Below are 24,425 nucleotides of genomic sequence, written 5' to 3'. Positions count from 1 at the left end.
TCTATACCTTTGAAATCTAAGAACATGGGAAGAGAAACAGGTCTTTCGGCGACTCGACCCTGTTCGGCCATTCGATTAGATTATGGATGATCTGTATGTAATTCAACTCCAATTCCTTGCATTTGTGCCTTATTCCCTGATACCCTTAATTATTAAACACTGTGGAATTATTTCCACAGGTTTGATGAGGTTTATTTTGTTCTCCTACCATCTTCTTTTATTGCCATTCATGAGCTCACATGAAATAGGAACATGATGGAAGCATATAGCAGGTCCACCAGTGTCTGAAAAGAGAAAGGACATTTCAGAGATTACGTAAATGTTCTGTGGAAAGCTTGACAACTGTAATGTTACCTTCGCTATTCCCTTTTCACATACTGATGGGCCTGATGTACCTTTCTAGTAGTTTCAGATTTGAAATCTAGTAGATGCTGCAATAGTCTAAAAGAAGGATTATGATCCTGAATATCATACACCACCTGAAATGGACAACCTTGTACTTTCAATTTATGATGCTTTTTAAATTCATGTATGAATGGGAAAACAAATTAAACTGTCTTTTCAATGCTGCCTCCTGTTCTCTAATCATAAATTACCGTTAAATCATCCCTGATGGCAAAGTTTTCTGGCTTGATGTCACAAAGATGAAGTTGGTGAGTAAAGTCATTCTCAAAATGCCTCGCCAGTTCAAGGAAGCTCAGTGCAATTCCATTCGTCATTTGCCACAATGCTTTCCTGCTGCTGCCTCGCCAGGAAGGGGTGACCAGCTCTTTGAGGGAGAAAAGGTTGTGATGCCAAGCATGACCAGCTGTAAGGTACTCAACAGCATAGAAATGCCCACATGAGCCCACCACTCTGAGAACATGCTTACTCAGATCTTGTAGCAACTGGAAAAACACATATTCCTCCTGCTGAAAGAGGGACCACATACTGGCTAGCTCTGCCCTTGAGAATGAACCTCTTCTGTCTTTTAAGTGATTGGTCCATAGCTGTGGTACTGTGACATTCTTCACCTCCAGACCCAAGGAATGTTTGATTTCCAGTGCAGTAAAGACGAGAATATCAATGTCTGAAATGGGCCTGCTTTCTCGCTCATCCAACAGGTACAGATTCTCGTAGCTTAAAAAGTTTTCCAGTTTGGATTTCAGAATTATTGGCTGACCATTCCAATCAGCCTGGATGACTTTTTTTCCGTTATCATAGTAAAGACAGCGTTTATAAACCATTGTCTGCGTGACACACAAATCCTCACACAGATCTCCTGTCAGGACTCCTTGCCTGTAGTCATGACACTGGAACAAACATAGAAATACACAATCAGCTCTATTGTATTTTACTGAAACAAAGAGCACCAAAATACGAGTGTTTAATGCTTCTAAAGTTCAATTAGACATCAAAGATTCATGCACTGAAAATCTTTACTCTGAAATATCATATAACAGGTAATATTGTTTCTCGAATGATTGCTAAGACTTTCAACTTATTAACTTTATCGTTGTTCTCCTCTTATGTTCAAAACTTCCAAATATTTTTCTTCAATTTTATAAAAATTATAACAAAAACTATGATGTATTGGCAGAAACATAATTAAATAAACAATCCCTGAAACATATGTTATACATTAGACTAACTTAAGAAAATAACTTATCTTCCAATAAAGAAGGTAAGAAACAAATCGGGCAAAATCTTTGGCTCAGCGAAAGGGAGCGGGACCTGCTCGCCGACGTGTAAAATGACAAGCGGTGACATCGGGTGTGCATCCCGACATCACCACGTGTCATTCTGATTTTCAGCTCAGCGGGCACACACCGGAGTCAGCTGCGCGCCCGCCGAACTGTCAAAGGCCAATTAAGGCCATTTAAAAAGTAATTAAATCTCTTAACATAGCTGCCCATCCAACCTTAAGGTTGGCGGGCAGGCGAAGAGCCCTGGTGGCCTTCGCATTTTTCATGGAACCTTATCCACAGGCGAGATGAGGTTTCATGAATGATTTATAAGTGAAATAAAGATTTTCATTAAAATTCATAGGCAAGTCCCAGCTCATGTGTCACTTTCACATGAGGTGGGGGGCATGTCCTGAATTTTTTTTCCTTAAAAATTTGGAAAGTCAACCTGATCTCCCTGAGCAGCTCTGTGCTTTAGGGAAATTTCTGCGCTCTTTTGCGTGCATGCGTGGAAGAGCGCAGGCCCCAACTCAGCCTCCTCCCTCAACCCGCACAGGAAGCCCTCAGCGCTTCCGGGTGCACGTCACGCTGGACGGGCCTTAATTGGTCTGCCCACATAAAATGGCGGCGCCCAGCACCGGCCCAACCCTACCCACCACCACCCCCCCCCACGTCCCCTCCACCCCCCACCCCCTCTTCACCCCCCCACCTCACCCGACGGGGAGAAAATGAGCCCCATTAGCTTACATGATGGTTTACTTTAAAGCATAGTTCTCTGTTATGTGGAAAAGCACAGCAGCCATTTTGTGCAGAGCAAGATCAGACAAGAAGAAATCACTGGTCAACTTACATGCTTTTGGTTGTGTTTTTTAAGGAAAATATTGGCCAAGACATTGGGAGAACTTACCATATGCTCCTATAATGCAATATTACAGACAGCCAAGGGTGCTTGGGTTTATCTGAAGAACGACACTTCAGACAATGAAGCACAACCCTCATCACTGGTTTGTTCAGCTGAGATGATATTGTTCCTCAATGTGTGGTTGAAATAGTTTAACAATATTAGTTCTGTAGTATATGAGCTACAACATGTGATTTTGCTTTATGTCCATTCCCTGCAGAACTATTTTAAATTTAGGAGCAACAGCCATTTAGATCACAGCTATAATATAACAGAACTGTGGCTACACATTGATAAGCAACAGTGGTTGGCTAATTAATAAGCTAACCACATTCTGGTTTTAAATAGGGAAACTTAATCCTTTTGTTCTGTGAGAAATGTTATGCTCAGAGAGTAAAGGTCAGAATGAGGAAGGCATAATTTGATAACAGGGCCTTCGAAGCCCTTGTCGAGGTTGTAAAGGGGGGGATCTCGTAGAAAGCTATAAAATCCTAACAGGACAAGACAGGGTAGATGCAGGAAGGATGTTCCCGATGGTGGGGGAGTCCAGAACCAGGGGTCACAGTCTAAGGATATGGGGTAGACCATTTAGGACTGAGATGAGGAGAAATTTCTTCACCCAGAGAGTGGTGAGCCTATGGAATTCATTACCACAGAAAGTAGTTGAGGCCAAAACATTATATGTTTTTAAGAAGGAGTTAGATATAGCTCTTGGGGCAAAACGGATCAAAGAATATGGGGAGAAAGCGGGAGCAGGCTATTGAGTTGGATGATCAGCCATGATCATAATGAATGGCGGAGCAGGCTCGAAGGGCTGAATGGCCTACTCCTGCTCCTAGTTTCTATGTTTCTATGTAAAGCAGCTTAGCCCCATAATTTATGGCTGCACCAAAAGCCCTTTGCTCTGCTGGAACAAAGGGGAAACTTTAGCCCCCAAAAAATGCAGGTTTGGTTGGGTGTGTTTGGGAGGGTGGGGGTGGATGGGAGCTGTTGTGGGGGGGGGGTTTAAAGTGTTCAGATTCCCAATCCTGTCCACACTCACCTCCAACTCAGCTCCAATCCACTGCTTCTACTTTTACCAGAGCTGGGACGTTGGAGTAGGTGGCTAATCGACTCACAGGAAGCTGGATGGCACTTTAAATATTATAATAAGGCTGCGTGCCTGTATTTTTATTCACTGATTGAAATTTAACTCTGGAGAGGCTGTTTTCCTGATCCTCGGGAAACCCTTCAGCTAAACCGAGGTGAAGGACTGCTAGATAAGGAGGCAAAGGTCAAATCTCGCAATAGGACACCCACACCCCAAACCCTCTGCTTTCCCACCCCATTTCCATCATAAAGCCTCTGACTGCCCCTCAATGCCTCTGACCTCCCCTCAAGGATTCTGATCTCCTCTCTCAGGATTCTGATTTCCCACATGAGGCCTCCAATCCCATCCCTCACTGAAACCTCTAATGCAGCCCCTGACCTTTGACCTTCACTTCAGGCTTCCAAATTCTCCTCCCATTGCTGAACTCCAGGATTGGACAACCCCATCTCTTAAGATTTCCCCCATTCCCCCCTGGGGTCAGCCCCTATCCTACTACTCAGGATTAACCACTCCCCCTCTGCCCCCCTCACCCTGCCAGTCCTTGGCTCGGTCATAACATAGCTGGCCCTCCAACATCCTTTGGACTACTTTTTGGACTACTTTGGAAGCCAAGCCCATCATCCAGGCATCCAGGCAGGGAACCAGTCAGTAATGTCACTCTGCATGTTAAAACTCCACCGCATGTGGGGAAACCCTGAGTCCCCCATGTTTCACCTGCCAACCCATCTCCTAGCCCAGCTCGCAGCAGGTCAAGCAACTAAAAATTTCCCACAAAATGGTTCATGTGATAAAGAGAAAAGAACAATTGTACCAGTCAATGTAGCTCCACCGACTTGCTATATAATTGATTCTTTGATTTCTTTAGCACAATGTGTCTTCTTTCCAATGTAAGGACAGAAAACTTTGTCCTCAGGATATTCACCAGCATATGCCATTGCTCTAATAGTGATTGTGCAATGTATGGAAATGAAAAGTGTCATGACCACAGTCATGAATCACTTATGGACATATTGAACTTTTAAGTAAGACCTGTGCTTTTCAAAAAGGACCTATAAGCAAGAGCTGGTTGAGACTGTAAGGTAACCACTTACTAGAAAATTCCTATGTGGATCATACTTGACCAACTAGTCCTGAGAGAACAGAATGTTGCAACAAGGAAAGTATAACATGACCTACTTCAGACAGAGGCACTTCAAAGCTATAGATGCAATGCAAAAACTGAACTGTAATATCCTGTGCTGGCAGAGATAATGAAAGCTGATTGTCATCTCAGCAGAAACCATCTCCTATGAGTTATAACTCAGACTGTGGACATGATGTGAGTTGAAAAGAAAGCAGATGTGGGTGAAAGACATGTTTGTTTTGTTCTTTCCAGGAGTACACAGAAAAGGGGTTATAAAGCCAACTGCAACTCTAGTTCTGTGCGCTAGTTTTGATGTTTTAGTGCTAGTGTGAAAGTCACAGATGAAGAATATCAGCTAAGAATCCCTGTGCTTACAGGTAAAATGTCCCTTCTCTCTGATTGCTGGAAGGAAGTCACAAGTCAGCAAAGTCACAGTTGAAATGGAAACAGGACAACTCCTTTCAGCTAACCTGCAGAACTGAGAAGCTCCAACCCAACTGCTCAACTGTCAAAATCAGCTCTACCAGAATCACCACAACATTGCCATCTACTCATCACAGGCAAGTCAAAGGACTGATTTGCATATCTTTTTTAATTTTTATTTTTGGACTCGAATTCTCATTTCTGATATGTGTATATGTGTGTTGCATTTTAATTTTTTTTTCTCATGTTTAGTAACTAATAAACTCACTCTTTCTTTGACTCAAGACACCCAGGTTAAATTGGCTCCTTTTAAAACATAAATACATTTGGATGTGGAAAAAGTATCCACGAGGGAAGGGATCATTTTTAAATTAACCTTGCTGCAACCAACTGAGGGGGTTGAGTAAAGAAGGGGAGTCAGTTGCCAGGGACCATAAAGATTTGGGATACCTCGTCCAGGATCATAACAAATTGGGGACCTTGGCCAGGAACAGTCATAACAAATAGAAACACCAATTAACAACAGTAAGTGGTTATAGAGATTCTTAATGATAATTTTTCTATGTTGTTCACTACATTGCATTACAGGGAATTTGAATATTGATGTGATGTATCAGGGCAAGGCATATAACCGTCACAAAATAATTAACAGTTGCCAAGAATGCATTGAGTTACACTGAGAGCTCCCAAGTTACAATGAAAAATCCAACAACATCCTTGCATCTGGAGACCCCTCGATCCTTAACTCGGTGCCAGTCATCGTTCCCTTGCACCAAGACCTCCTGCTGTGCTAAATCACAGACAGCAGCCTCATCATTCCTTCTGGGAATCTCACATTTCAGGACCAAAATGGTTTTCAACCTGTTTCAGCCCTCTTATGCCTCACTTAAGTTCGGAGTTGTGCTTGAATCCTTTATGTGTGGCTTCTGCCCATATCTTAATACTGAAACCAACCCAGCCAAAGTTATGAATCATATCCTCCATATTACATTGACCATGGTGCAATATCTCTTTGTATCTGCCTTGTTCATGTTGTTCTCCTTTCCCTGCCTCTCATCCATTGTTCAGCTCCATAAGACTGCCCTTTCTTCCACTCCTATCTATCCACACAGCCAGATCATCTCTAGTAATAGTTTACCTCCCTCACTGCCACCCTCGCTGCCACTTTGAAAGCCCTCAAGGATCCACCCCTTCCCTCATCAATACACCCTAGTTTGGTGATATCATATGCAAACAAGAGGTCAATTTCAAGGGATGCTGTAAGTAAGGTTTATTGCAACTTGTAAAGTATGTTATGTATTAGTCGGAGTTATTAGTACTAGTAAGGTTTATTAATAGTTGTAAGGTTTATTAAGTTAAGGCCGAGTGCAGTTAATATAAGCAAACCAAAATAAAATAAAGTTATTGTAAGTGAAGTTAAGTTAAGATATGGCAGGGCCGCTTGGAATGCACATCCTGTAGTATGTGAGAACTTGTGGACGCTACCGCTGAGCTAGGCCACCACATGTGCAGGAAGTGTCACCAGTTGCAGAAACATGAACTCTGGGTTTTGGAGCTCAAGAGGTGGCTGGGTTCACTGTGGCACATCCGCGAGGCTGAGTGCTATTGAATAGCACATTCATAGAGGTGGTCTCACCACAGGCTAAGAGCATGGAGTCAGAAAGGTTAATGCCAGTCAGTCCAAGATAGCGAGGCAGGTGGTGCAGAAGTCCCCTGGGGTCTTGCTCACTAATCGGTTTTATGTTTTGGACACTGGTGAGGGTGTTGGTTCCTCAGAGGAGTACAGTCACTGCCAAGCTCGTGGCACCAAGGGCGGCTCAGCTGTGCAGGAGCTTTTCCAGGAAGGCTGTACAGGAAGAAGAGGGGAAGAGCAGTAGTGATAGGTGATTCGTTAGAGGAGCGGACAGACATGACTTCAGGATGGTGTGTTGCCTTCCGAGTGCCAGGGTCAAGTGTCATGGAGCAGTGGCAGGACATTCTCTTGGGGGAGGGTGAACAGCCAGAGGCCATAGTCCATGTTGGTACCAATGACTTAGGTAGGAAGGGGTTGTGGTCCTGAAAGCAGATTTCAGGGAACTAGGAAGAAGATTGAAAAGCAGGACCTCTAAAGCAGTCATCTCTGGATTATTTCCAATCCCACATGCTAATGAGCATAGCAATAGGAGAATTAAGCAATTGAACATGTGAATGAAGAACTGGTGTAGGAGGGAGGGCATCAGAGTTCTGAGGCATTGAGACCAGTTCTGGGACAGGTGGGACCTGCACAAGAAGGACATCTTAGCAGGACTGGAGCTAACATCCTCACAGGGAGATTCACTAGTGCTGTTGGGGAGTGATGGGAACCTGAAAGGAGCTCAGATTCAAGGGATGCAAAACAGGTTAAAGGAGGTAGAAAAATAGAAATCAAAGACAGAAGACAGACAAAGCATAGGCAAACATCAAATAGTATCAGAATAGAGAATAAAGTTAAAAAAGCAGAATTAAAGGTACTCTATCTGAATGCACGTAACATACACAAAAAGATTGATGATTTGAACAAATTGAGGTAAATGAGCATAACTTAATTGCAATTATCCAGACGTGGCTACAGGGTGATCAAGATCAGGAACTGGATATCCAAGGATGTTCCGCATTTAGGGGGGATAGGCAAAGGAGGTGGGGTAGCACTCTTAATAAGGGACGAGATCAGTACATTGGAAAGAGAGGATCTCAGATCGAAGAATCAAGGTATAGAATCAATTTGGGTGGAGCTAAGAAACTGCAAGGGGCAACCAACATTGGTGGGAGTTGTTTACAGGCCGTCAAACTATTGTGTCAATGTTGGGAATGATACAATCAGGAAATTAGAGATGCATGTTACATGGATAATACTGTAATAATGGACAACTTCAATTTACACAGAGACTGGGTTAAGCAAATCAGCACTAATGCTATGGAGGAGGGATTCCTGGAGTATTTACAAGATGGGTTTCTGGAGTAGTACATTGAGAAGCCAACTAGGCATCGGGCTATTTTGGATTTAGTGTTGCCTAATGAGAAAGGGCTAATTAATTACCTTGATGTAAAGGATCCTTTGGGAAATAGTGACCATAATATGATGGAATTTTGCATTAAGTTTGAATAAGATATATTTCATTCTGAAACTCAGGTCTTAAATCTGAAGAAAGCAAATTATGAAGGTATGAAGGGCAAGTTGGCAATGGTGGATTGGGGAAATACACTAAAAGATTTGATGGTGGACAGACAATGGCTAGTATTTAAAGAATACTGCATGGTCTACAACAGGTATACATTCTTCTAAGGCACAAAGGCAAAGGTAAACGTAAGGAAAGTTAAAGGCTACGCTGGTGTCCTTGCGGGGCATATCAGAAGACCCCGCCATGCGAGTGCATGAGTGGAGCTCGGGGGCTTTGGGAACCGCGTGCCTTGCTGAGCCAAGCCGCCATTTTGTAAAGCTGAGTTTGAGAGAGTGGAGGGCAAAATGTCCACTGAAGAAATGGCTACCGAACATATGAATGGAAATGGTACAGAAGAGCCAATGGATGCTTCCACTGCCGTTGTTCAATCAGAACACTATCAAACTTTATTAAGTGCTGGTTTACCAAAAAAGTAGCAGACAAGCTAGATGAAATTTATTTAGCAGGTTTGGTTTCTCATAGTGATTTAGATGAGAGAGCAATTGATGCTTTGAGGGAATTCAATGAAGAAGGTGCATTGTCAGCACTACAACAATTTAAGGAAAGTGATCTTACCCATGTTCACAATAAAAATGTCTTTCTATGTGGAGTAATGAAGACTTACAGACAGAGAGGGAAGGATCTAAAGTGACAGATACTAATAAAGGTCCAGATGAGACAAAAATTAAGGCCCTCTTAGAAAGAACAGGATATACACTAGATGTCACTACAGGAGCTTTACCAGGATGTTGCCTGGGCTGGAGAGTTTTAGTTATGAGGAGAGATTGGATAGACTGGGGTTATTTTCCTTGGAGCAGAGGAGATTGACAGGGGACGTGATTGAGGTGTGTAAAATTATGAGGAGCATAGATAGGGTAGACAGGAAGGAACTTTTCCCCACGGTGGAGGGATCAATAACCAGGAGGATTAAATATAAGGTAAGGGGCAGGAGGTTTAGAGTGGATGTGAGGAAGAATCTTTTCACCCAGAGGGTGGTGAGAATCTGGAACTCACTGCCTGAAAGGGTGGTTGAGGCAGAAACCCTCATAACATTTAAGAAGCATTTGAACATTCATGTGCGATGCCATGGCATACAAGGCTATGGGCCTAGTGCTGGAAAATAAGATTAGAATAGTTAGGCACCTGTTTGACTGGTGCAGGCTTGATGGGCCAAAGGACCTTTTTCTTTGCTGTAGATCTCTGTCACCCTATGACTCTATGAAAAATGTGGGTCCATTACAGGTGCGGACAGGAGAATTTATAGTGGAGAACAGGGAAATGGTGGAAAAACTAAATAGTTACTTTGCGTCTGTCTTCATGGTAGAAGATACAGAAAATCTCCTAGAAATACTAGGCAACCAAGGGACTTATGAAACTGAGGAACTGAAAGAAATTAGTATGAGTAAAGAGGTAGTACCTGAAAGGTTAACTGGGTTGAAAGTTGATAAATCACCTGGACCAGATAAGCCTCATCCCAGAGTACTGAAGGAGGTGGCTAGAGATATTGGACGCATTGGCGGTTATCTTTCAAAAGTCTATAAATTCTGAAAAGGTTCCTGCAGGCTGGAAAACATCAAATGTAACCCCACAATTTAAGAAGGGAGGAAGAGGGGTAATGGAGAAATACAGGCCTAATGGTTTGACACTCAGTAGTAAGGAAAATGTTAGAATCTATTATAAAGGACATGATAACAGGACATTTAGAAAAGAATGGTAAAATTGGGCAGAGTCAACATGGATTCATGAAAGGGAAATCATGTTTGACAAAATTGTTGGAGTTTTTTGAGGATATTACTTGCAGTGTGGATAAAGGAGAACCAGTGGATGTGATCTATTTGGATTTTCAGAAGGCTTTTGATAAGGTCCCACACAGGAGGTTAGTAAATAAAATTAGAGCACATATGATTGAGGGAAATACACTAGTTTGAATTGAGAATTGGTTAGCAGACAGAAAGCTGAGAGTAGGAATAAACAGGTCATTCTTAGGATGGCAGGCTGCTATTAGTGGATTACCACAAGGATCAGTGCTAGATCCACAGCTGTTCACAATCTATATAAATGACTTGGATGTGGAGACCAATTGTAATATTTCTAAATTTGCTGATGACACCAAATTGTGTGGGAACGTAAGTTGTGAGGAGGATACAAAGAGACTTCAAGAGGACTTGGACAGGCTAAGTGAATGGGCTAGAACACTGCAGATGAAATATAATGTAAATAACTGTGAAGTTATTCATTTTGGTAAAAGAAACAGAAAGGCAGTAGATTTCTTAAATGGTGAGAGACTGGGAAGTGCGGGTGTCCAAAGAGACCTGTGTGCCCTTGTTCATGAGTCACTGCAAGTTAGTATGCAGGCGCAGCAAGCAATTAGGAAGGCAAATGGTATGTTGACCTTCATCGTGAGGGGATTTGAGTACTAGAGTAAAGGTGTTTTGCTGCAGTTGTATAGAGCCTTGGTGAAACCTCACCTGGAGTATTGTGTACAGCTTTGGTCCCCTTATCTAAGGAAGGATATACTTGCCATAGAAGGGGTACAACAGTGGTTCACCAGATTAATCCCTGGGATGGTGGGGTTTTTGAGAAGAGATTGGGGAGACTGGGTCTGTATTCTCTTGAGTTCCAAAGAATGAAGGGTAACTTTCATCTGCATGTAGATTGGGCAAATCAAATTAGTAACAATAACATAAAGAAGGAATTCCTGGAGTGTATACGGGATGGTTTTCTGGACCAATACATTGAGGAACCAACTAGAGAACAGGCCGTCCTAGACTGGGTATTGTGTAATGAGAAAGGAATAATTGGCAATCTAGTTGTGCGAGGCCCCTTGGGGATGAGCGACCATAATATGATAGAATTCTTCATCAAGATGGAGAGTGACATGGTTGATTCTGAGAGGAGAGTCCTGAATCTTAATAAAGGAAACTACGATGGTACAGGGCATGATCTTCCGGTTGGCAAGCGGGGGCAGGGCCTGCTCGCCGATGCGTAAAATGACGTGGGATGACGTCGGATGGCACTCCCAACATCACCCCACATCATTTCCATTTTCAGGTCGGCGGGGGCGCAGCCAAGTCAGCTGTGCGCCCGCCTGTCAATGGCCTACTGAGGCCATTTAAAAAGTACTTAACATAATTAATGGACCTGCCCGTCCAACTTTAGGGTTGGCGGGCAGGCTGGGAGCTTTGGCAGGCTTAAGAAAAAGCATGAAACCTCATCCATGGGCGGGATGAGGTTTCATGAGGGTTGTTAAATATTTAATAAAGGTTTCAGTAAAGGTAATGGACATGTCCCAACTCATGTGACAGTGTCACATGAGGGGACATGTCAGGGAAATTTTTATATCATTTCTTTAACATTTTTAAATTTGGAGCCGATCTCTCTGAGGCAGCACTTAGCCTTAGGGAGATCAATGAGCTCTTTTGTGCGCATGTGTGAAAGAGAGCACTCCCTCCGCCCGCACAGGGAGCACATAGCTGGTTGGGCCTTAATTGGCAGCACACCCCCGATGGGAGGCGCGCCTGCCCGCGCCCCCTCCTGCACATCACCCCCCAATGAGGGGAAAATTTTTCCCATGAGGCACGAGTTGGCTATGATGGATTGGGAAACATTACTTAAAGGGATGACGGTGGATAGGCAATGGCAAACATTCAAAGAGCGCATGGATGAACTGCAACAATTGTTTATTCCTGTCTGGTGAAAAAATAAAACAGGAAAGGTGGCCAAACCATGGCTTACAGGGAAATTAGAGATAGTATTAGATCCAAGCAAGAGGCATATAAATTGGCCAGAAAAAACAACAGGCCTGAGGATTGGGAGCAGTTTAGAATTCAGCAAAGGAGGACCAAGGGATTGATTAAGAAGGGGAAAATAGAGTATGAGAGTAAGCTTGCGAGGAACATAAAAACTGACTGTAAAAGTTTCTATAGGTATGTGAAGAGAAAAAGACTGGTGAAGACAAATGCAGGATCTTACAGTCAGAAACAGGGGAATTTATAATGGGGAGCAAAGAAATGGCTGACCAACTAAATACATACTTTGGTTCTGTCTTCACAAAGGAGGACACAAATAACATACCAGAAATGTTGGGGAGCATGGCGTTTAGTGAGAGGGCGGAACTGAAAGAAATCAGTAATCAGTATTAGTAGGGAAATGATGCTGGGGAAATTGATGGGATTGAAGGCCGATAAATCCCCAGGACCTGATAATCTACAACACAGAGTACTTAAGGAAGTGGCCCTAGAAATAATTGGTGCATTGGTGGTCATCTTCTGAGATTCTATAGACTCTGGAACAGTTCCTAGAGATTGGAGGGTAGCTACTATTTAAAAAGGGGGCTCGAGAGAAAACAGGAAACAATAGACCAGTCAGCCTGACATCGGTAGTCTAGAGTCCATTATAAAAGATTTAATAGCTGAGCACTTGGAAAACAGTGACAGAATCAGCATGGACTTATGAAAGGGAAATCATGCTTGACAAATCTACTGGAATTTTTTGAGGATGTAACTAGTAGAGTTGATGAGGGGGAGCCAGTTGATGTGGTTTATTTGGACTTTCAGAAGGCTTTTGACAGAGTCCCGCATAAGAGATTGGTGTGTAAAATTAAAGCGCATGGGATTGGGGGTAGTATATTGAGATGGATAGAAAACTGGTTGGCAGACAGGAAACAAAGAGTAGGAATAAACTAATCTTTTTCCGAATGGAAAGCAGGGATCGGTGCTGGCACCCCAGCTATTCACAATATATATTAATGATTTAGATGAGGGAATTAAATGTAATATCTCCAAATTTGCAGACGACACAAAGCTGGGTGGGAGGGTGAGCTGTGAGGATGCAGAGATGCTTCAGTGTGATTTGGACAAGCTGAGTGAGTGGGCAAATGCATGGTAGATGCAGTATAATGTGGATAAATGTGAAGTTATCCACATTGGTAGCAAAAACAGGAAGGCAGATTATTATCTAAATGGCTATAAATTGAGAGAGGGGAATGAGCAACGGGACCTGGTGTCCTCGTACACCAGTCACTGAAGGTAAGCATGCAGATGCAGCAGGCGGTAAAGAAGAAATGGTATGTTGGCCTTCATAGCGAGAGGATTCGAGTACAGGAGCAGGGATCTCTTGCTGCAATTATACAGGGCCTTGGTGAGACCACACTTGGAATATTGTGTGCAGTTTTGGTCTCCTTATCTGAGGAAGGATGTTCTTGCTATAGAGGGAATTCAATGAAGAAGGTGCATTGTCAGTACTACAACAATTTAAGGAAAGTGATCTTTCCCATGTTCACAATAAAAATGTCTTTCTATGTGGAGTAAAGAAGACTTACAGACAGAGAGGGAAGGATCTAAAGTGACAGATGCTAATAAAGGTCCAGTTGAGGGAGTGCAAACCAGACTGATTCCTGGGATGGCAGACTCACATATGAGGAGAGATTGAGTCAGTTAGGATTATATTCCCTGGAGTTCAGAAGAATGAGGGGGGATCTCATAGAAACCTATAAAATTCTAACAGGACTAGACAGGGTAGATGCAGGAAGGATGTTCCCGATGGTGGGGGAGTCCAGAACCAGGGGGCACAGTCTGAGGATAGTGGCTAGACCATTTAGGGCTGAGGTGAGGAGAAATTTCTTCACCTAGAGGGTGGCGAGCCTGTGGAATTCACTACCATAGAAAGAAGTTGAGGCCAAAATATTGTATGTTTTCAAGAAGGAGTTAAGAATAGCTTTTGGGGCAAAATGGATCAAAGGATATGGGGAGAAAGCGACAGGAGGCTATTGAGATGGATGATCAGCCATGATCATAAGAATGGCGGAGTAGGCTCGAAGGGCCAAATGGCCTACTCCTGCTTCTATTTTCTATGTATGTTTCTATGTAAATCTTCATAGACCAGCTTCCTTTGTTGTACAACATTCTTTGCTGCCTGTGGCTCCAGAGCAGTAGTCTTCTCTGCCTCCACCTCTGCTAAAGTTTGGAGCATCTTCTCAGCATCTTTCTATTGTGCTGTTATGGAGCATGCAGCGCACCACAGTTTTTTCAAAACCCTCTCTGGAATATATTTCAATGCCTCACTTCTTATGTTTAAGATATGAACTGTTGTCTCAGAATTCTAAATAACTGCTTACTTACAGCCCTTGCTCAGAAATGCACTCCATAATGTCTACATTCTGTCAGGCTACATAAGGGCAACAACTGGGTCACTAGCCAGCGATGCAGGGTGATGCAAAATCCCCAAGAAGCAACATTCCATCTGAATCCCTCTTCGAACAATTTTGAAACGAATTTTTGTCTAACAAGACAGGCATCATTACTGATTTTAAGTTAGCCTGCCTGGCATAAACAGGGCATTAGTGACCTGAATAACTTAGCAGCTCCAACTTCCACCATCTTTTTATGGGGCTATGAGAGGAAGGGGTGCTTCTTCAGGCTCACCAAGAACACTGCTTTTCTGCCACATGTAGCTTGCCCCCCTCCATGATCAGCACACTCCCTGCATGGCCCTACCTACCTGCCAGCGGTTTGGGATCTAGACTGACCAGAATCCCTCCAGTAGCCAGTCAGCAAGAAGCAGCTCACTGGAGTCAAGTGAATGAGGCCTAACCCTAAAAATGGCTGGAGCATTTCTGCTGGTCCAATGGAAGGGCAGCCTTCACTGGTCAGCTGCCCAAAGGTCAAACAAAACCTATGCCCATGTGTATAATAGGTGCTCATTGAAGTCCAAATGGGTTCACATTTTCCGCAAAATATGCCCTTCAACTTGGAAAACTCCACATCATGGACGCATTTGGTTTATGTGTTCTGCTGCTACAGTTGAATTGTTGAATTGTATGTAGGAGTTGCATTGCTGAAAGAAGGCATCTGTCACATTTAATACTGCAGCAGACAGCAAACCGGCTGATGTCAGTGAAGTCTCCAACAAGTGCCCTAAATGACCCAGCTGTACGGAAGTTCAAAGCAACAATAATGTTTACATCCAATGCTGACTTGCAATTATTCCCCCGAGTAGATTCAGTGATTACTTTCAGGTGGTAATGGAGTCTGTAGAAGCATTATTTTATTTTGAGAGGTCTATATAATTATTACTAGTATAATGTTCAAAATGCAAGGGGTGTGTCTGGGATCTGTGGCTCCAACTCACTGGCTTCTTGGCTCCTGCAGCATTCTATTCTGCCCCCTTATATCTCCTTAAATCTGTTACTTCAGCACTGCATAGAAGCCCCATACAGCTGGCAACAAATTGTTGTTTCTGAATTTATACAGCTTCACTGTCCTACGAGACAGTGTTATTGGCCTTGAATACTGCTGTTACATCTACTTTAAATGGCTTTGGTAGATGTACAAAATGTGCTTTGAAAGGATATGGAATTTCACAAGTTTTAAAAAGTTACTGAACAGATGGTATGTTATTAACATTGGCAGTCACTGTTGCAGGAGGTAAATTTCAGCTGAAGTGCTAAGCAGAGTATTAATTCACAACTATCCAATAATACAGAGATAAAAACAAAAAAACTGCGGATGCTGGAAATCCAAAACAAAAACAGAATTAACTGGAAAAACTCAGCAGGTCTGGCAGCATCCGCTGATGCTGCCAGACCTGCTGAGTTTTTCCAGGTAATTCTGTTTTTGTATCGAATAATACAGTTTGAATTGATGTGCTTAACCTTATGGCCTGAGGAAGTTCTAAAAATATGTAAACATACAATGTCTGTTCATTCAGTTCTTTCACATTTGATAGGTACAGCGTTTTACTTACCTCCAATGCTACAGAAATGCAGTCAGCCAAGCACCTCTTAGCATATTGATGCTGATAAGCTCACTTGTCTGATGATAGACAGCTTCCTTAATAAATGTTTTATAGAAGCCAGTGATTACCTGGGAGTAAATTACAGGGCCATCAATGAAATGAAGAGCTTGAATGAATTGTAAATAAAACAAGGGAAGTTTGAGCAGTACAGGAACATCAGCTCAAGCCCTAGTTCTGACTTGTTGTTTAATATTATTTCCCAGGGGGAATATTTTATTTCCAGTTTTTGTGGGAAAAATGTCTGCTCATTCATATGAATGCTTGTGGTTTCCCTCCGAAGCTGCCCATTTGAATTTGCTGTTTAATTTGGTGTCACACAATAGGGAAACACATTCACTCCAGCTTCTGTATCTCAAACAAAGCAATGGAGAAGAGTGATAATGACAAACCCAGAACCGAATTGTTTTTTCTGGCTACTGTCATCTGTCACCAGCTCCCATAAATAAAAGTAGATAGTTTCCTACTTCTGTATCCATCAATCCAGCTTTTAGTCCTTTGTGACTCATTTCACATCCCCTGCCTCCTTCCACTACCCCCTCCTTTGCTTTTTACTACCCTCCCCTTGTTTCTATTGCATTTGCTAGCCCTTCATCTTTTCACTATACCTTTGACCACTTTTCAGCGGCAGTTCAACTTGAAATAAATATTGATTCATCAAAAAGCTTTCAAGGAAACAATATTATAAGTTCAAATATAGGCACAAAACTGGAAAATAAAATGAAGAGCTCTCTCATAGAATCATAGAATGATACAGCACAGAAGGGGTCATTTGGTCCATAATGCCGGTTCTTTGGTTGAGCTAGCCAATTAAGCCCACTTCCCTACACTGACCCATGTAAATGTTTTCCCTTCAAGTATTCACCCAATTCTCTTCTGAATATTACTATTGAATCTGTTTCCACCAAACTTTGCTGCAGTGCATTCCATATCACAATAACTCATTATGTAAAAATGTTTCCTCATGTTAACTCCTGATATTCTGCCAATCACTTTAAAACTGTGACTTTTGGTTACTGACCTTTTTGTCACTGGAAATAATTTCTCCTTCATAGTCTATCAAAACTATTCATGATTTTGAGCACATCTCTAAAAACTCCTCTTAACCTTTGCTCTAAGGCAGAAAACCCCAGGTTCTTCACATAACTGAAGTCCCTCATCCCTGGTACCATTCTAATAAATCTCTTCTGTCCGCTATCCAAGGACTTGACATTCTTCATAAAATGTGTTGCCAGAATTGAACACAGAATTTAATATAATCCAGCTGAGGTCTAGCCAGTGCTTTATAATGATTTAACATAACTTAGTTACTTTTGCAAGCTATTTTTTTATCAATAAAGCCAAGAAACCTAAATGCGTTTTTAACAGCCTTCTTAACTTGTCCTGCTGCTTTCAAAGATTTGTGTACATACACCCACAAGTTTCAGTTCCTGCCCCATTCATAGCGTCTCCTCTATTTCTCCCATCAAAATATATCCCTTCCCACTTCTCTGTATTAACTGAAATCTATCACGTGTTTGACCATTTCATCAGTCAGCCCATGTTCCCTTGAAGTCTGTTATTACTCTTTGCTACATTTTCAGTTTCATATCATCTGCAAATTTTGACATTTTTCCCTATATCCTCTGGTCTGGGTTATTAATATATATAAAAACAAACACAATGGCCCTGATTGTGACCCCTAGTGAACACAACCAAAAACCTCTCTTCAGTTCATGGGTGAAAATCCTGGAACTACCTTCCTACAGCACCGCGTGTTTTTTTTTGAGGGGGAGACGGGTCTCTCCCTCGGGTCTAATGATGATTATTTTTAATATATTATTTATTTGCGGCACTTTTTCCGCCGGGTTTTAGTGGTTTTTTCGGGCCGGGGTGGTGGCCACTCCCTTCCCCCCAGGGCCCCTCTTCCTCTTCTTGCTGCTGCCACACTCCTGGCCTCTCCTCTTGGCCGGGGCAGCGGCAGAGGCGGAGGCGGCGGCGGGAAGAGGACGGGGAACCAGCACTGTGGGTGTACCTAAACCACATGGACTACAGCAGTTCAAGAAGGCAGCTCACTACCACCTTCTCAAGGGCAATTAGGGATGGGCAATGAATGCTGGCCCAGCCAGCGAAGCTCATATTCCATGAGTGAATAAAAACAAGTCAGAAAAAACATAAATTACCACCGCTTTATTTTTATCCCTTAGCCAATTTTGTATCCATGCTGCTACTGCCCTTTTAATTCCATGGGCTTTCAGTTTGCTATAGAGTTTATTATATGGAACTTCTTCAAACACCTGTTGAAAGTCCATGTGCATAACATCAACAACAGTATTATCATGACTTTATCTGTTACTTTATCAAGTAATTTTATTTAGCTGTACAAGCATAATTTGCCTGTAACAAATCCATGTTGGCTTTCATGCATTAGCACATACTTTTCCAAACAAATTAGTTTTGTCCCAGATTACTGTCTCTAAAAGTTTCCCAGCACTGATGTTAAGCTGACTATGGCCTGTAGTTGCCTGATTTATCCCTCTGTCTTTTTATAAGACGGGGTGTAACATAACAATCCTCCAGTCCTCTGCCACCACCTCCATGTTCAAGGAGGTAATGAAAGCTTGTGTCCAGATTCTGCACAATTTTGATCCTTATTTCCTCAGTAAACTAGGGCACAACCCATCCAGACTGGGTGATGTTTCTACTTCGAAGGCTGCCAACCTATTAAATACTTCCTCTTTATCTGTTTTTATCCTACTTAGTATTGCTACTGCATCCTTCTTTACTGCTACATTGGCAGCATCCTCTTTAGTGAGGTCAGATGCAATGTGTGCTTTTAGTACTTCAGCCATTGCCTCTGTCTCCAGAAGAATATTTCCTTTTTGAATCCTAATTGGCCCCAGTCATCCTTTGACTAACCTTTTATTATTTATTAAAGGGATTGCTAATATACTCTCTTCTCCTGATTTGTAATTATTCTGTATATACTGTAATTTTATCTATATGATCTGCTAGTTCTATGCATCAAACACATTAAAGTTTTAAATTGATGCTGTTTGAGCCAACTGGTATGTGCTTTCATTGATGCAGGGCAGAATATCTAAGTATATATATATATTAATGTATATAAATGCAGAACATGTCCAGGTCAGAGAGGTTATCCATCTCTAAGGAGAAAAGGGAGAATCCTATGGTGCAGGAAAATGGCCCCAAGGCAGCTAAGAGATTTAGAAAACAGTTTTTTTGAAAGATGTGCTCAGTTGTATAATTTTCTTTTCATTGGTTCCTGAGAAAATTTAACTAATTGGGATTTCAAGTGTGAGGAACACTGTACATGCAATGAACATACATTATATGAAATGCAATTATATAGAGAGATACGCAGTGGTTTGCCCAGGCTATTGCAATACAATAATCAAGTACATAAAAAATACACCTGGAATTTCTACAAGGGTTCTTCCAACCTTCTGCTATGACTCCCACATTGCAGCAGGAAATCATATCCACACCTCCACTCCCCCACCAGAAATCCTAATCCAGAATGTTTCCTTACCCAAAAAGTTGAGTTGATAAGTAAGTATATAAGTTTCTGCACTCAACATACAATACCAACAAAAACAATTACCTTACTGTATGAGTTGTAGATCAGTTGGCAATTCAGGTAAAAAAAATCAAAAGCTCAGACTTTGCTTTGATGGTTTATACAAAATCAACAAAGCCACAGCTACCTGCAAAGTATTCACCCATGACTTCTCTAGTGCTTATCGCTGTCAGTCTTTTTCCATCACAACTTACAAACAACAGGTATTAGTATGTGAGATGAATTGCCAGTCTAACTGTGGATTGTAAAAGAAAGCATCTTCGTTATACACCCCCACCCCTGCTGCAAAATGGAATATTCATTGCACTCAACAGGAAGGCAATCTTTACAAAAACAGAATTACCTGGAAAAACTCAGCAGGTCTGGCAGCATCGGCGGAGAAGAAAAGAGTTGACGTTTCGAGTCCTCATGACCCTTCGACAGAACTTGCGTGCGAGTCCAAGAAAGAGTTGAAATATAAGCTGGTTTAAGGTGTGTGTGTGGGGGGCGGAGAGATAGAGAGACAAAGAGGTGGAGGGGGGGGGGATGTGGTTGTAGGGACAAACAAGCAGTGATAGAAGCAGATCATCAAAAGATGTCAATGACAATAGTACAATAGAATACATAGGTGTTAAAATTAAAGTTGGTGATATTATCTAAACGAATGTGCTAATTAAGAATGGATGGTAGGGCACTCAAGGTATAGCTCTAGTGGGGTTTTTTTTTATATAATGGAAATAGGTGGGAAAAGGAAAATCTTTATAATTTATTGGAAAAAAAAAAGGGAAGGGGGAAACAGAAAGGGTGTGGGGATGGGGGAGGGAGCTTACGACCTAAAGTTGTTGAATTCAATATTCAGTCCGGAAGGCTGTAAAGTCCCTAGTCGGAAGATGAGGTGTTGTTCCTCCAGTTTGCGTTGGGCTTCACTGGAACAATGCAGCAAGCCAAGGACAGACATGTGGGCAAGAGAGCCTTATCGGCATTCCGTAGGGATCGCTCCCTCCGGGACACCCTGGTCCACTCCTCCATCACCCCCTACTCCTCAACCCCCTCCTATGGCACCACCCCATGCCCACGCAAAAGATGCAACACCTGCCCCTTCACTTCCTCTCTCCTCACCGTCCAAGGAACCAAACACTCCTTTCAAGTGAAGCAGCATTTCACTTGCATTTCCCCCAACTTAGTCTACTGCATTCGTTGCTCCCAATGTGGTCTCCTCTACATTGGAGAGACCAAACGTAAACTGGGCGACCGCTTTGCAGAACACCTGCGGTCTGTCCGCAAGAATGACCCAAACCTCCCTGTCGCTTGCCATTTCAACACTCCACCCTGCTCTCTTGCCCACATGTCTGTCCTTGGCTTGCTGCATTGTTCCAGTGAAGCCCAATGCAAACTGGAGGAACAACACCTCATCTTCCGACTAGGGACTTTACAGCCTTCCGGACTGAATATTGAATTCAACAACTTTAGGTCGTAAGCTCCCTCCCCCATCCCCACACCCTTTCTGTTTCCCCCTTCCCTTTTTTTTCCAATAAATTATAAAGATTTTCCTTTTCCCACCTATTTCCATTATATAAAAAAAAACCCCACTAGAGCTATACCTTGAGTGCCCTACCATCCATTCTTAATTAGCACATTCGTTTAGATAATATCACCAACTTTAATTTTAACACCTATGTGTTCTATTGTACTATTGTCATTGACATCTTTTGATGATCTGCTTCTATCACTGCTTGTTTGTCCCTACAACCACACCCCCCCCACCTCTTTGTATCTCTATCTCTCCGCCCCCCACACACACATCTTAAACCAGCTTATATTTCAACTCTTTCTTGGACTCGCACGCAAGTTCTGTCGAAGGGTCATGAGGACTTGAAACGTCAACTCTTTTCTTCTCCGCCGATGCTGCCAGACCTGCTGAATTTTTCCAGGTAATTCTGTTTTTGTTTTGGATTTCCAGCATCCGCAGTTTTTTTGTTTTTATGGCAATCTTTACTGAAGGTTTTGCTCACAGGATGCTTTGTAAAGAGTGACACTGCTACAGTCTGAAAAATGTAATCTGCTACTTGGTGGAGCTTCCCAATTAAGCTAATAAAAGTATTTGTTGTTGAATCAAGTAAGTACCTGTGGCCTGGACAGTGGGTACAACGTTACTGGAGAGATTTCTCAGAAAAAAGACACATTTAATAATTTATAAATCATGTATCTTTAAAACCTTGCATTAGAAATCATATTTCTGTCGCTACGCACCCCCCCCCCCACCCCACCCCAACTTCTGGTGCTAGAAAAGACTTTCAAAATGGACTTTGAACAATGTAATTGGTACCAATTTTCTCCATCATTGACATTTTTACTGATAAAGTGTTCCTGACTGATGATGGTTGGTCACTAGCTTTTGGTTTTTAATTCATTCCTGCTTTTCATGGTATGTTGGTTACCTATTCAACTGGGATTTTGCTGATTCATCTTTAAAATAAAATCTGAGTCGAACAGTTGCCAGCAGGACACAAACGTTGTCCCATGATAAGCCTGGCTCATGTATGTGTGATAATGTGAAAGAATTCCGTTATATATGGATGTGTATAATGTTCAAATATTCTAGGGATCTTTCATTTATAAAGATAAATCAGTTACCTTTACTTAATAAGAAAAACAGTGAAATTTACCTAAACCATTCTTCATGTTTTTATAATATTTCTAAAATTATCCAAAGTAAATAGGAATCCGGTTCAGTTTCAACAAGGGCTAGAACACTAACGTTTTTGTATTAAATGCTATTTGAAATCGCCCCTTTCACCAAACATTATTTCACTTCTGACCGATATTAAAATACCTTTTATAATGGGAGCCCTCCGGAGTCCAACAAGTCTCCTCTTAAACTTGCGTATAATTGTAAACTCCGCGATTACAAGTGATTTAAATTGTTAGGCGGGTAGTAATATGAAGATTAAAAATGCCTTACTGTTGTCACTGTTTACAAGCAAGATTAATCTTTACTAACAGAAATATCTGAAATAACTGTGATAGTGCTAATCCTCTTCACGGCTCTTGATCGTTAATCTTCCCGACACAGGGGGAGTCTGCGCCAGATTGAAGAATGGCTGGGTAGGAAGACCATTAAAACAGCGCTCGATGTATGAAAAGTTCCCCCTAACGAGTCTTTTTATCTTTAAAAAAATGTTTTTAAATGGTCCACCCCTTGATTGTTTCTATAGCCAACAAAAACACTCGATAAAATGCGCTGGGGCAACTTCTTAAAGGCGTAGGATTGTTCAAATCACCTTCAACCGAGCCACTTGCATTTATTAATCGCTCAATTATGAGTTGGGTTAGAAAGCTGACTCCAGTCATCTGCTAAACTGGATCCTCTCGCTTCCCTCTGGCAGTTTGTCGAGATCCTTGTGAGCTTTCCTTTTACTCCAAGTGATGTAATTAATTTCCCAGTCAGGAGACGCACTTTTTAATACTGTATGTTTCGTTACCCGATCGCTTCGGATTTTATGCCATTTTCCAGTTTATAGCCCTCCGCCATAAAAGAAATGAATAAATACATCCTGGGCAGCAGATCCAGGCTAACACCCGAGGGGTTTTCCACCCGAACTTGATTTTAGTGAACTTTGTGTGGAAAACTGTCGCTTTATTTTAAACTGTAACAGACTTACTTTCAGATAAAATTATTAAATCACAATGTATTGATTAAAGGGTACGTTCTGTTCAATGTGAAACTGCATCCTTCCAGACATTTTCTACCAATGAGGTGCAGTGTGGACATCTGCTCTCTGCATTATATTATCAAATCTCTTACCAGTCTGCTGAGGATTCCTTTACTTTTCTGATCAGTGCAATATTCGGCAAAAACATTCCTGTGAATGAAGATTGACGTGTTTACAAGAATCCAGCAGGCGATCCACAAAAGGAAACACAGCACAGCGGATTTCCTGACGGTCTTCGGTCTAATTTGCCGAAAAGTAGGGGTCCAGATGACTGACATCGCTTGGGTTAAGTTGTCAGCCCTTCAACCCAACTGAACCGAATGGGTGGGTGGGGGTGGTGGAATCAAAGCGGGATGTCTGACCGATCCCGCTGCTGGACCCGGCATCTCCCTGGGAGCGTGCTCAGCCTCCACAAAGACATGCCCCCGACCCCAGATCTTCTCTGTGATGCACCAAAATAAAGTAACAAGAAATCAGAGCGGCGGCCCGAGACCTCCCCATGGTCTGAGGTGCCAGCCGCACCCGCCTGTCAGCCCGCTCTGCCCCTCGGCCAGCGCACATTTACATTCCAAGATGCCATACACAGGAAATCCCAACCCCGTGTCACGTTTGTCCCCAAGTGTTTCACTTTCTGGAGGTTCCCAGTTTGCTTTTGTATTTAAGCCACGTACTTCCGCATTTTTTCCCTCTACTCTTGTCCCTCGCCGAGTGTCAGAAACAGGCAGCGGTTAGGGCGAAGTTTGAATATAATAACCTGGAAAAACGATTCCTGTGGCAGAATCTTCCCCCGTATTTCACACTTTTTTTTATCTAATTAGAGGAGGAAGAATGAAAGGCAAATAAACTCGATCAAATATCATTGCAATTACACCGAGAGGATACAATGTCAGTATAATGCTTGAAAAATATCAAGGTTTGTGCAGAATTGAATGCAGCCATTTAGTAGTGGACTATTAATAAAATCAACATCGGAGGAAATCTAAAG

At 42.3% G+C, this 24,425-nt stretch overlaps 1 protein-coding gene across 1 annotated transcript in view; it reads right to left on the bottom strand.

Annotated features, from left to right (window-relative positions):
* The window catches only part of dipk1c (divergent protein kinase domain 1C), a 44,514-nt gene extending 20,446 nt beyond the window's left edge, over positions 1 to 24,068 (bottom strand). The window contains exons 1-2 of the mRNA XM_041190072.1: positions 23,533 to 24,068; positions 597 to 1,292 (exon numbers count right to left, since the gene is read on the bottom strand). Coding sequence (XP_041046006.1) covers positions 597 to 1,292; positions 23,533 to 23,718 — 882 coding nt within the window. The 5' untranslated portion in view covers positions 23,719 to 24,068. The remainder of the gene's footprint in view (positions 1 to 596; positions 1,293 to 23,532) is intronic.
* Between the last annotated feature and the right edge of the window lie 357 nt (positions 24,069 to 24,425).

This window comes from Carcharodon carcharias, chromosome 6 (assembly GCF_017639515.1).
Source record: "Carcharodon carcharias isolate sCarCar2 chromosome 6, sCarCar2.pri, whole genome shotgun sequence".
In the NCBI taxonomy this organism is placed as follows: domain Eukaryota; kingdom Metazoa; phylum Chordata; class Chondrichthyes; order Lamniformes; family Lamnidae; genus Carcharodon; species Carcharodon carcharias.
This window is presented reverse-complemented; position numbering and strand designations above follow the sequence as displayed.